Below are 13,706 nucleotides of genomic sequence, written 5' to 3' on the forward strand. Positions count from 1 at the left end.
GCAGAGAGAACAGTCTATGACTAGGGTGGCTGGAGTCTGCCAATTTTTAGGGCCTTCTTCTGACACCGCCTGGTATAGAGGTCCTGGATGGCAGGAAGCTTGGCCCCAGTGATGTACACTACCCTCTATAGTGCCTTGCGTTCGGAGTCTGAGCAGTTGCTATACCAGGCAGTGAGGCAACCAGTCAGGATGCTCTCGACGGTGTAGCTGTAAAACTTTTTGAGGATCTGAGGACCCATGCCAAATCATTTCAGTCTCCTGAGGGGGAATAGGCATTGTTGTGCCCTCTTCACGACTGTCTATGTGTGTTTGGACTATTATAGTTTGTGGGTGATGAGAACACCAAGAAACTTGAAGCTCTCTGCTGCACACCGTCCTTATTATGGCTCAGTGCTCCACACAGACCGGACAAGTAAACGTGCACGCAATGGATTATGGTCATTGTAGTTAATTATCTCGTTTTCTGAACTTAACTATGTAGAATATTGGCCTGTTGGAAACTACAACTCCGTACTACATCGCACAGTTCAGGCTTAACCTGATTTCTATCTATTGTATTGAGCCCTCAGAAGAAGAAAAAAATTAAATGAAATTCAAATTATTGAACAGACGTTGGTCAATTAGTTGTGTAAAAACCAAAACATAACAGACATTTCGGTTAATTGCTCAGGACCAGTCATTATTGACAGTGACCAGGGAGTAATTAGGGTTAAGTGCCATGCTCAAGGGCAGATCAGCTCTTTGATTAGAACTCACAACCTTCCGGTTACTGACCCAATGCTTTAACCACTAGGCTACCTGCCGCCCCTCTATGTGCGTGTGTTGGAACGTGTAAGGATAGATGCAGGCTGGCTGGTTCAGCTGCAGGATGCTCGTCTGAATTAGTACAGTTGTGGTGACTGTATTACCGACTGTATTACCCCATCAGGTCCCAATGGCCTGGTACTCAGGGCTCTGTTGTTCCTCCATTAGGTCCCAATGCCTGGTACTCAGGGCTCTGTTCTTCCTCCATTAGGTCCTAATGGCCTGGTACTCAGGGCTCTGTTCTTCCTCCATTAGGTCCTAATGGCCTGGTACTCAGGGCTCTGTTCTTCCTCCATTAGGTCCTAATGCCTGGTACTCAGGGCTCTGTTCTTCCTCCATTAGGTTCTAATGCCTGGTACTCAGGGCTCTGTTCTTCCTCCATTAGGTCCTAATGGTCTGGTACTCAGGGCTCTGTTGTCCCTCCATCAGGTCCTAATGGTCTGGTTCTCAGGGCTCTATTGTCCCTCCATTAGGTCCTAATGGTATGGTACTCAGGGCTCTGTTCTTCCTCCATTAGGTCCTAATGGTCTGGTACCCAGGGCTCTGTTCTTCCTCCATTAGGTCCTAATGGTCTGGTACTCAGGGCTCTGTTCTTCCTCCATCAGGTCCTAATGGTCTGGTTCTCAGGGCTCTGTTCTTCCTCCATCAGGTCCTAATGGTCTGGTTCTCAGGGCTCTGTTCTTCCTCCATTAGGTCCTAATGGTCTGGTACTCAGGGCTCTGTTCTTCCTCCATCAGGTCCTAATGGTCTGGTTCTCAGGGCTCTGTTCTTCCTCCATTAGGTCCTAATGGTCTGGTACCCAGGGCTCTGTTCTTCCTCCATTAGGTCCTAATGGTCTGGTACTCAGGGCTCTGTTCTTCCTCCATCAGGTCCTAATGGTCTGGTTCTCAGGGCTCTGTTCTTCCTCCATCAGGTCCTAATGGTCTGGTTCTCAGGGCTCTGTTCTTCCTCCATCAGGTCCTAATGGTCTGGTACTCAGGGCTCTGTTGTTCCTCTAACCACTCTGACAGTAATGCAAGTACAATCAAAAATCACATCAAACACTTATCATCATAACAGTATGGTGCTTTTAAAACTCAGCTCACTGATTGATTTAAGAAAGAAGTTCAACAACAGGTTGAAACAGTATAAAACATGGTTATTGTGGATGTTGTTTCAAAGCCCAACACAACGAAATGGACAGCGCTTTCTAAGGTGGAGCTTATACATAGGCTTATGACCCCAATACTTATTTTCTGGATTTTTATTCTCATTTTGTCTGTCATAGTTGAAGTGTAGCTATGATGAAAATTACAGGCCTCTCTCATCTTTTTAAGTGGGAGAACTTGCACAATTGGTGGCTGACTAAATACTTTTTTGCCCCACTGTATAAGATCACAGAAACACACACAAATATAGTGTTTTCTCCATGCAGTCCACCATCAGGTTTCCCTCCCTCCCTCAATGTGAGAGAGAGGTGGTCATTACCCTCCCTCCCTCCCTCAGTGTGAGAGAGAGGTAGTCATTACCTTCCCTCCCTCCCTCCCTCCGTGTGAGAGAGAGGTGGTCATTACCCTCCCATGCTCCCGTGCTGCCAGCTGTGGCTCATTAAAACACATGACAGATCTCAGAGCACACACCTCTGCGCTCTCTTGTTGCCATAGCTACAGCACCTGTTGCCAGGGTGGGTGATAAAGGTTCAATTCTTAGGATTCACTTCACAAGCCATCAGGTTGAGTTCTCCGAGCACTCTCTCAACTTCAATGACCTCAGATATATCGGCAGAATATATTTTCGGTGAACCCCGACGGTGTCATGACTTTCAGGGCGTTCCATCACTGGACAAACAAGATATTTCTCATCTTATAATAGAGTTGCGTCATCCCTCCATTCCTCCCTCCCCTTCAGAAGAATCTGAACAAGCACTTACAACAGTGAGACAAAGCAGAGACAATGGATGCTTCCCAAATGGAAGCCCTTTCCCTATGCAGTACACTACTTTTGACCTAAGGACCCTGGTCAAAAGTAGTGCACAAGGGAGCCATTTGGGGACACAGTCTATGTGGCCCATTACAGTGATGTCTACTACAGCTCTATGCAACACAGACCTCCAAACATCTGTTGCTGTAGGATATAAATTCCTCGGTCAGGGTAATTGAGTGACTAAATCCTTCATCGCGCCAAATGTCCTTTTAATATCAGCTCATATCCCACTCATGTCACCAAGCATAAAAGGAGTGATTGGTCGAGAGAAAGAGTTACATGATGATCACCACCATGATATGAGAAACATCCCAGGTCACGTCACAAATGGCACCCTATTCCCTACATAGTGCACTTATTTTAAGAAGGGTTGGTCAAAAGTAGTGCACTATGTAAGGAATAGGGTGTTATTTGGGACGAACACCAACCCGTCATCGTCAGCGTAGCTGCTCCAGAGCAGCCCAGCCGCCCACAGACGGATGAACTGCTGAACTCATTCTGTCAGCTAATGCAGTGGTTCACATGGAGAAGAGAGGCAGAGGAGAGGAGGGGCAGGGGAGAGGGAGAGGCAGCGGAGAGGAGGGGCAGCGGAGAGGAGGGGCAGGGGAGAGGAGGGGCAGGGGAGAGGAGGGGCAGGGGAGAGGGAGAGGAGAGGCAGCGGAGAGGAGGGGCAGGGGAGAGGAGGGGCAGGGGAGAGGAGGGGCAGGGGAGAGGAGGGGCAGGGGAGAGGAGGGGCAGGGGAGAGGAGGGGCAGGGGAGAGGAGGGGCAGGGGAGAGGAGGGGCAGGGGAGTGGGAGAGGAGAGGCAGCGGAGAGGAGGGGCAGCGGAGAGGAGGGGCAGCGGAGAGGAGGGGCAGGGGAGAGGAGGGGCAGGGGAGAGGAGGGGCAGGGGAGAGGAGGGGCAGCGGAGAGGAGGGGCAGGGGAGAGGAGGGGCAGGGGAGAGGAGGGGCAGGGGAGAGGAGGGGCAGGGGAGAGGAGGAGCAGCGGAGAGGAGGGTGCAGCGGAGAGGAGGGTGCAGCGGAGAGGAGGGGCAGCGGAGAGGAGGGGCAGCGGAGAGGAGAGGCAGCGGAGAGGAGAGGCAGCGGAGAGGAGGGGCAGCGGAGAGGAGGGGCAGCGGAGAGGAGGGGCAGCGGAGAGGAGGGGCAGCGGAGAGGGAGAGGAGGGGCAGAGGAGAGGAGGGGCAGCGGAGAGGGAGAGGAGAGGCAGCGGAGAGGAGGGGCAGCGGAGAGGGAGAGGAGGGGCAGCAGAGCGGAGGGGCAGCGGAGAGGAGGGGCAGCGGAGAGGAGGGGCAGCGGAGAGGAGGGGCAGCGGAGAGGAGGGGCAGCGGAGAGGAGAGGCAGCGGAGAGGAGGGGCAGGGGAGAGCAGAGGCAGCGGAGAGCAGAGGCACGGGAGAACAGAGGCAGGGGAGAACAGAGGCAGGGGAGAACAGAGGCAGGGGAGAACAGAGGCAGGGGAGAGCAGAGGCAGGGGAGAGCAGAGGCAGGGGAAAGGAGAGGCAGGGGAAAGGAGAGGCAGGGGAAAGGAGAGGCAGGGGAAAGGAGAGGCAGGGAAGAACAGAGGCAGGGGAGAGCAGAGGCAGGGGAAAGGAGAGGCAGGGGAGAGCAGAGGCAGGGGAAAGGAGAGGCAGGGGAGAACAGAGGCAGGGGAGAACAGAGGCAGGGGAGAGCAGAGGCAGGGGAGAGCAGAGGCAGGGGAAAGGAGAGGCAGGGGAAAGGAGAGGCAGGGGAAAGGAGAGGCAGGGGAAAGGAGAGGCAGGGGAAAGGAGAGGCAGGGGAAAGGAGAGGCAGGGGAAAGGAGGGGCAGGGGAAAGGAGGGGCAGGGGAGAGGAGGGGCAGGGGAGAGGAGGGGCAGGGGAGAGCAGAGGCAGGGGAGAGCAGAGGCAGGGGAGAGCAGAGGCAGGGGAGAACAGAGGCAGGGGAGAACAGAGGCAGGGGAGAACAGAGGCAGGGGAGAACAGAGGCAGGGGAGAACAGAGGCAGGGGAGAACAGAGGCAGGGGAGAACAGAGGCAGGGGAGAGGGAGACGTCTTTACCTGTGCCGTTAATCTTTACAGGCTGACATATAGACCTTTTACTCCTTCCTTCTCCCTTTCAACCTGCTCTACCAAGTATCTGCCCAAAGTCACACCCTCTTACCTTTAAAGTGCACTACTTTTGACCAGGGTCCATCTGGGCCTCTGCCAGGGCCCCATTTAGGCCTCTGGTCAAAAGTAGTGCAGGAAATAGGGTGCATTAAGATGCATGTCTGAAGTCTGGTTGTCTGGTGAAAATACAACAGGTCTTGTAACACAGGCCTGTGAGATGATGCTTAGAGATGATTACTCACATGTCTGTCATGTAAAATGTGGCTGGTAATACCAGGTTGCGTGACAGGTTTGCGTGACATGTGCAGTGTGTGTCCGCGTGTGTGTCTTGTGCGTGTATGGTTTTGTGTGTGTCCGCGTGTGGGTCTTGTGCATGCACGCTTGTGTGTGTGTGTGTGTGTGTGAGTGTGGTTCTACCTGCTCCCGTCTCTCCAGCCAGCGGTCTACCATGGGGTGGTTGGCGCTCAAGGAGGAGCGGGCCGTCTCTCTCTGGAACTCTCTCTGGTTGGCACACGTGCCTGCATCCCGGGGGAGACTACGGTACGTGTCCGGACCATTACCCTGAACAGACACAGGAACAAGGAAGACAAAGATTTCCCAGATTATTCCTATCATTCCTAAAAAAACAAACATTTTCAATGGCGATTATCCTAGGCTTAAACCATGTCTGGGAAACAGGCTTTAGACACAGTATAGATGGCACATTGCAAGTGCTCAATATCCACCTTTCAGTCTAAGTATAATGACCTCTACTATGGATCTCAATGCTTTAAACCTCCAGGATAACATCCTGGGACCAGGCTACCTAGCGACTGCACACGTTTAAATTAAACATAGCAGGTTGTATTGTTTTAGAATATTCCTGGCTCATTTGTCATGACCAGGGGAGTGTACTACAACTTCCAGGAAGTATATCTCAGCTCCATGACAAATATGACGCACACACACCAGAAGGAATATGTTAAAGTGGGTACATCAATGGCATAGTCTACGTCCCAAATGTCACCCTATTCCCTTTTCAGTGCATTTGGAAAGTGTTCATACCCCTTTGACCTTTTCTGCATTTTGCTACGTTACAGTCTTATTCTAAAATGGATGAAATATCCCCCCCCCAAATCTACACACAATACCGCATAATGACGAAGCAAAAACAGGTTTTTAGATATTTTTTTTTGCAAATAACAAAAAAACGTATATCACATTTACAAGTATTCAGACCCTGTAATCAGCACTTTGTTGAAGCACCTTTAGCTGCGATTACAGCATCAAGTCTTCTTGGGTATGACGCTACAAGCTTGGCACACCTGTATTTGAGGAGTTTCTCCCATTCTTCTCTGCAGATCCTCTCAAGCTCTGCCAGGTTGGATGGGGAGAGTCGCAGCAAGGCTATTTTCTGGTCTCTCCAGAGATGTTTGATCAAGATCAAGTCTGGGCTCTGGCTGGGTCATTCTTGGACATTGAGACTCATCCCGAAGACACTAATACGTTGTCTTGGCTATGTGCTTAGGTCGTTGTCCTGTTGGAAGTTGAACCTTTGTCCCAGTCAGAGGTCCTGAGCGCATTGGAGCAGATTTTCATCAATGATCTCTGTACTTTTCTCTGTTCATCTTTCCCTTGATCCTGACTAGTGTCCCAGTCAAAAACATCCCCACAGCATGATGATGCCACCACCATGCTTCAGCGTAGGGATGGTGCCAGTTTTACTCCAGACGTAAACGCTTGCAATTCAGACCAGAGTTCAAGCTTGGTTTCATCAGACAAGATAATATTTTTCCTCATGATCTGAGAGTCTTATAGATGCCTTTTGGCAACTCCAAGCCACCCCTATTTGCCAAAACTTCAATTTAAGCCTACATGAGAGCGTGTGCCCTCAGGTCTGGAGGGAAACTAATGTTATTCCGCTACCCAAGAATAGTAAAGCCCCATTTACTGGCTCAAATAGTCGACCAATCAGCCTGTTACCAACCCTTAGAAAACCTCTGGAAAAAATTGTGTTTGACCATACAAAATGCTTTCACAGTAAACGAATTGACAACAAAATTTGTTTATAGGGAAGAACACTCAACAAGAACAGCACTTACACAAGTGACTGGTGATTGGCTGAGAGAAATTGATGATAAAATGATTGTGGGGGCTGTCTTGTTGACATTATCGATCATAGTCTGCTGCTCGAAAAATATATGTGTTATGGATTTTCACCCCATGCTATAATGTGGATAAAGAGTTACTTGTCTAACAGAACACAGAGGGTGTTCTTTAATGGAAGCCTCTCAAATATAATCCAGTTAGAACAGGAATTCCACAGGGAAGCTGTTTAGGCCCATTGCTTTTTAAATTTTTTACTAACGACATGCCACTGAATTTGAGTAAAGCCAGTGTCTATGTATGCGGATGACTCAACACTATACACGTCAGCTACAACAGTGGCTGAAATGACTGCAACACGAAACAAAGAGCTGCAGTTAGTTTTAGAGTAGGTTGCAAGGAATAAGTTAACCCTATATATTTCTAAAACTAAAATAACAAAAAACTCACTAAACCCTAAACCTCAACTAAATCTTAAAATAAATTACGTGGAAATTGAGCAAGTTGAGATGACTAAACTGCATGGAGTAACGCAAGATTGTAAACTTTCATGGTGAAAACATATTGATGTAGAAGTAGCTAATATGGGGAGAAGTCTGTCTCCTGACCCCTCCTGTCTCAGCCTCCAGTATTTATGCTGCAGTAGTTTATGTGTCAGGGGGCTAGGGTCAGTTTGTTATATCTGGAGTACTTCTCCTGTCCTATTCGGTGTCCTGTGTGAATCTAAGTGTGCGTTCTCTAATTCTCTCCTTCTCTCTTTCTTTCTTGCCCAAGGACTACCTGACATGATGACTCCTTGCTGTCCCCAGTCCACCTGGCCGTGCTGCTGCTCCAGTTTCAACTGACCTGAGTCCTAGGACCATGCCCCAGGACTACCTGACATGATGACTCCTTGCTGTCCCCAGTCCACCTGACTGTGCTGCTGCTCCAGTTTCAACTGTTCTGCCTTGTTATTATTCGACCATGCTGGTCATTTATGAACATTTGAACATCTTGGCCATGTTCTGTTATAATCTCCACCCGGCACAGCCAGAAGAGGACTGGCCACCCCACATAGCCTGGTTCCTCTCTAGGTTTCTTCCTAGGTTTTGGCCTTTCTAGGGAGTTTTTCCTAGCCACCGTGCTTCTACACCTGCATTGCTTGCTGTTTGGGGTTTTAGGCTGGGTTTCTGTACAGCACTTTGAGATATCAGCTGATGTACGAAGGACTATATAAATACATTTGATTTGATTTGATAAAACGATGCTCTGCCTTCTTAACCTATCTTGGCTAGGGGGCAGTATTTTCATGTCCGGATGAAAAGCGTGCCCAAAGTAAACTGCTTGTTACTCAGACTCAGAAGCTAGGATTTGCATATAATTAGATTTGGAAAGAAAACACAGTTTCTAAAACTGTTAAAATGATGTCTGAGTATAACAGAACTGATATGGCAGGTGAAACCCAGAGGACAAACCATCCCAAAAAATAATAATTTCAGCCTTCCACTGTTTCCAATGGCTTTCATGTTTATTATGAGGCGAAGTCCTCCCCACTTGCAGTTCCCAGGGCTTCCACTAGATGTCAACAGTCTTTAGAAAGAGTTTCAGGCTGTTTTTTGGAAAAATGAGCTAGAAGTTGTAGTTTTTCTAAAGGGCTCCCATTTTGGCTGTAGTGTTTCCATGCGCGTGGGTGAAAGCTCGTTTTGTTATTTATCTCCGGCAATGAACATACTATTCTCTGTCTTAAATTGTTTCGTTTATTTACGTATTAGGGTATCGGAGGTTTGATTATAAACGTTTTTTGACTTGTTTGGATAAGTTTATTAGTAACGTTTGGGATTTATTTTGTGTGCATTTTGAAGGAGGGAAACCGGTGGATTATTCAATGAAGCGAGCCAGCTCAACTGAGTTTTTATGGATAAAAAGAAGGACTTTATGGAAAAAATGACCATTTGTGATGTAACTGGGACCTTTTGGAATGCCAACAGAAGAAGAAGAACTTCAAAGGTAAGGCATTTCTTAAATCGCTATTTCTGACTTTCGTGTCGCACCTGACTGGTTGAAAAATGTTTTTCATGTTTTTGTATACGGGGCACTGACCTCAGATAATCGCATGGTGTGCCCTCACAGTAAAGCCTTTTTCAAATCTGACAGTGGCTGGATTAACAGGAAGTTAATACGTGTATTTTCATGAATGTTAAATATGTATATTTGTCATTGCAATTTCACCGGATGTTGGCCAGGTGGGACGCTACCATCCACCTGCGTCCTGCAGGCTCTAGTTTTGTCACACCTTGACTACTGTTCAGTAGTGTGGTCAGGTGCCACAAAAAAGGACTTAGGAACATTGCAATTGGCTCAGAACAGGGCAGCATGTCTGGCACTTGGATGTACACAGAGAGCTAATATTAATAATACGCATGTCAATCTCTCCTGGCTGAAAGTGGAAGAGAGTTGACTTCATCACAACTTTTATTTATGAGAGGTATTGACATGTTGAATGTTACCGAGCGGTCTGTCTAAACTACTGGCACAGTAGTTGGAAAAATTGTTGTTGGAAAAATTACTTGTGTCATGCACAAAGTAGATGTCCTAACAGACTTGCCAAAATTTTAGTTTGTTAACCTGTTAAGTCGACCCTCTACTTTTTTGAACATTTTGTTAAAAATCGCGCAACATTTCAGCGCCCTGCTACTCAGGCCAGGAATATAGTATATGCATATGATTAGTATGTGTGGATAGAAAACACTCAGATGTTTATAAAACTGGTTAAATCACGGCTGTGACTATAACAGAACGTGCGTTTCATCGAAAAGTGCAGGAATATCTGAACACTGAAAAAGGAAATAAATATCCATCCGCGACTTCAAGGAATTGTTCAAAGTGAATCGAATTAAATGAGGCCGAGGTTGCAGTGCCTACAGCTTCCACACGTTGTCTAGAGTCTTGTCATTTGATTCGCAATTGATTCTTGGTCTAACCGAATCAAGGGAATCGATTCCCTCCGGTCTCCGACCGGATGTTTTGGTCGAGCTCTCTCCAAGACATTTTTTCAAAACAGACACCTATAGAATTGACATCGCCTCCTGATGAATTTTATCGCTTATTAACGTGTACTAATACCTAAAGTTGCATTACAAAAGTATTTCGAAGTGTTTTGTGAAAGTTTATCGTCGACTTTAAAAAAATGACGTTACGTTATGAAAACGCTATTTTTTTCCGTTTATCACACAGTCTTCATAGATCGATATCTAGGCTATATATGGACCGATTTAATCGAAAAAAAGACCCAATAGTGATTATGGGACATCTAGGAGTGCCAACAAAGAAGATGGTCAAAGGTAATGAATGTTTTATATTTTATTTGTGCGGTTTGTGTAGCGACGACTATGCTAATTATTTTGTTTACGTCCCCTGCGGGTCTTTTGGGGTGTTACATGCTATCAGATAATAGCTTCTCATGCTTTCGCCGAAAAGCATTTTAAAAATCTGACTTGTTGCCTGGATTCACAACGAGTGTAGCTTTAATTCAATACCCTGCATGTGTATTTTAATGAATGTTTGAGTTTTAACTAATACTATTAGCATTTAGCGTAGCGCATTTGCATTTCCAGAGCTCTAGATGGGACGCCTTGGTCCTCTAGATAGGACCAAGAGGTTAATTAACAAGAAATTTGTGGAGTGGTTGAAAAATGAGTTTTAATGACTCCAACCTAAGTGTATGTAAACTTCCGACTTCAACTGTACATACATACTGAACAAAAATATAAATGCAACATGCAACAATTTATATGATTTTACTGAGCCTGAGCCTACTGAGCCTGATTTTAGCTAAGCCTGAGAGAGGATACAGGTAGCTAATGTCATACACTGAAGACACGGTACAGGGGACATCACTTGAAACTGTTCAACTGCAGAGAAAAGAGTTGTTTGATCATTGGCTACCTTTCTCTCCAGGCTATTGGTGCCGGTGCCAGTGCCAGTGCCTCCTACAGAGCGCCGTGGTTTGAGGAAGCCAGCCGTGGTGGACCAGCGGGTGGGGTTCTTCCTGGACGGTTTCTCTGGCGGCAGGGTCACGCGGGGGTCGCTGAACGGACCGTTGATCGTCGCCAGGGCCGGGTCACTGCTGCGACGCACATGGAGGGGCATATCTGGAGGAGAGAGAGGGGCGGAGAGAGAGGGGCGGAGAGAGAGGGGCGGAGAGAGAGGGGCGGAGAGAGAAAAATTGAGAGATGGAGGAGAAGAAGTGGGAGACAGCCTCAAAAGGAGTGCACCTGGGGAAGTATGTACTTACGCCCATCACTCCACCAAACACCTGGGATTCCAGCCTCCGACATGACATTAGCAAAGTGTTTGTGTCTTCCCATGTCACTTCATTAGTTCTGTGCATTGGTCAATATTCAAATTGGCTTCATTTTTGGCCACATGATTACATCTAAGTTGGTTTCTCTGGCCAATTCCCTCCTCACAGTAATCATTTGCCTATTCTTAATGAGGTGTGTGTCATTAGAGCTTATAGCTATTGCAGCCCGGATACCCAGTGTTATCAAAACACACATCAGCTAAATAAATAACAGGAATGATTACTTAGAATCCAACACTTTTACAGCTGTAAATTATTTGGGCTATTATTAGGGCCATTATTAGGGCTATTCTCAGTAATCATCTGAAGGAGGTAAGTGATTGATCCAGTAGTCTGGGAGCGGTTTCACATTAGATTGCAATGAGCAGGTCCAACTCCTTAATTAGATTTTTTTAAATAGATCATATGCTATAATGACTAACTTTCTGCATAATTATACCAACCAGGGCCCTAATTTATACCCTGTCAGAGAAATACATTTGAATCTCTCCTAACTATAATTAACGTTACGAAATTCCAGCGTCTGAATTTGAATGTTTTTTTAACAGGGCCCAACTTGAAATCTCTATAGCTTGCGAAACTACAAATTGAATTCATCTGCACAGGGTCCTCTACGTAGCCTCTGGGAGTTGGAGTCTGGTCAGTCAGCGGTCAGGACCCGTCGTTAGACCATGTGTTGATACTGTGTTGCTCTCTGATCAGCTCTCTCCATTAAAATCTTACCTCATCATGACAATTATTACACAATACTGACAGTGGGATCAGCTCCCAGAGAGATATCATCACCTTACGACTCCAAATATTGAGGTGGCTAATACTAATGCTAACCCTGTAATAATGTACTGAAACACAGATTCATTTAGCACATCATTTCACACATTTAAGATTAAGTTGACTTTACTGGTCAATTGTACACAAGATCCAACTGAACTTTAACTTCCGCTTTTAACCCAACCTCTACGAAAGACAAAAATACAGGTTTTGGAGAAGTGTGGAGGGTTGCCACAATGGATGATCTGGGATTTTAATTGCCTTGCTCAAGGGCACAACGGCAGGCAATGGCATCTAGGCAGCTCACTTCCCAACAGATTTTTCACATCGGGCCCTGGATTCAAATTGGCAGCTCTCCCATCGGGAGCCGGATCGCCTCTCTGAACGCTAGGCTACCTGCCATTGTTACTCGTCAAGAAGTATATTGAGGCAAAAATTAAAAAGACAGTTTTAGCCTACAAATAGAACTCAATTGACCTAACATGAAATTACCTTTACCAGTCAGTAAACAACAAGCGTTTTCTAGTGCAACTTTAGCAATGATGGTTTTGGGAACAAGAGCTCTGAGATTTGGACAGTGTTCCATCCTCGCTCCTTGTACTGCCCTGGCCCATGAGTAAGACACAGAGTCACAGGGAGAATGTCAATTGCATTTCCTTGATTCCTCACATCCTCGCCTCCTTCTCAAAACCAATTGGATGAGAAGGTCAGAGGTCCCTCCCTTCTGAACTTCTCAGGACAGAGGACGCGAGGAATCAGGGAAATGCAATTGAGATTCTCCCATGGCCTTCTTAGGTCTGAAAATGTTTCCCACGCGTCTGGTATCCTGGTGGCCTCATTTTCAACGCAGCAGTGGAACCCCATGGGACGCCTGCTCAACGTTTCCTGTTTGGATGAAGGAGCTTGTCATAAACAGAACCCTGATGCCGATGTGTCACTGAATGTTCCGGAGCACAGGCAGGGAGAAGAGTCAGTGGAAGTAGCACTTAGGAACGGCTACATTGCAGTTCCCACCAGTCAGAATATGGGAATGTGAAGACTTGGCATCTTCAGAAGCCACGGAGAGACCTTTAAAAACAGTGTGTACTACAGTCTCTCTTGAAGGGTCCATTCATTGGGCTCGTGTCAGTGAGGCAGCAATTCAGAGGCTGAACATGCATACAGGAGCTAAAAACGGGATACGACACGATTATTTTTTCTCTACTTCCCAGAGAGTCAGATTGACTCTCGGAAACCATTGTGATGTCTCCGCGTGCGTCCGTACCAAGGAAGACAAGAGGTCGTTTCGAGAGCCCATGCTAACTCGCGTATGCTACTGTACCTATAGACTTCCAGTCATTGCGCGAACAATGGTTAATAGCCGGAATCTAGCAGTATCACTTCACTGTGTTGCTCTTCTGCTTGTGCTGCACCCTATCTACTATTTGAAGAATGTGCTACTTCGTTTGCTGTTAAAGACATATTGCTATTCTGACCTCGGTGCTAGAGCCCTCCCACGCAACAGTTACAACCCAAAAAGGCCCACTGACACTGATGCTTGTTAATGGTCTCTTCCTGATGTTTCCGTACCCACTCAGACCAAAAGGGCGAAAACATTTCATGTGATCATTTTATGTGACTAAAGAATTGACAGCACTAGAGTCTTCCCACATTGGAAA

At 46.8% G+C, this 13,706-nt stretch overlaps 1 protein-coding gene across 4 annotated transcripts in view; it reads right to left on the reverse strand.

The window, feature by feature from the left end:
- Positions 1-13,706, reverse strand: part of LOC124009995 (partitioning defective 3 homolog) — a 257,276-nt gene that overhangs the window by 143,070 nt on the left and 100,500 nt on the right. For all 4 annotated transcript variants that reach the window (XM_046322291.1, XM_046322288.1, XM_046322287.1 and 1 more), the window contains 2 exons: positions 10,860-11,065; positions 5,268-5,411 (listed from right to left, as the gene is read on the reverse strand). In XM_046322291.1, coding sequence (XP_046178247.1) covers positions 5,268-5,411; positions 10,860-11,065 — 350 coding nt within the window. The remainder of the gene's footprint in view (positions 1-5,267; positions 5,412-10,859; positions 11,066-13,706) is intronic.

The sequence above is a fragment of the Oncorhynchus gorbuscha genome, linkage group LG22 (assembly GCF_021184085.1).
Source record: "Oncorhynchus gorbuscha isolate QuinsamMale2020 ecotype Even-year linkage group LG22, OgorEven_v1.0, whole genome shotgun sequence".
NCBI lineage: Eukaryota > Metazoa > Chordata > Actinopteri > Salmoniformes > Salmonidae > Oncorhynchus > Oncorhynchus gorbuscha.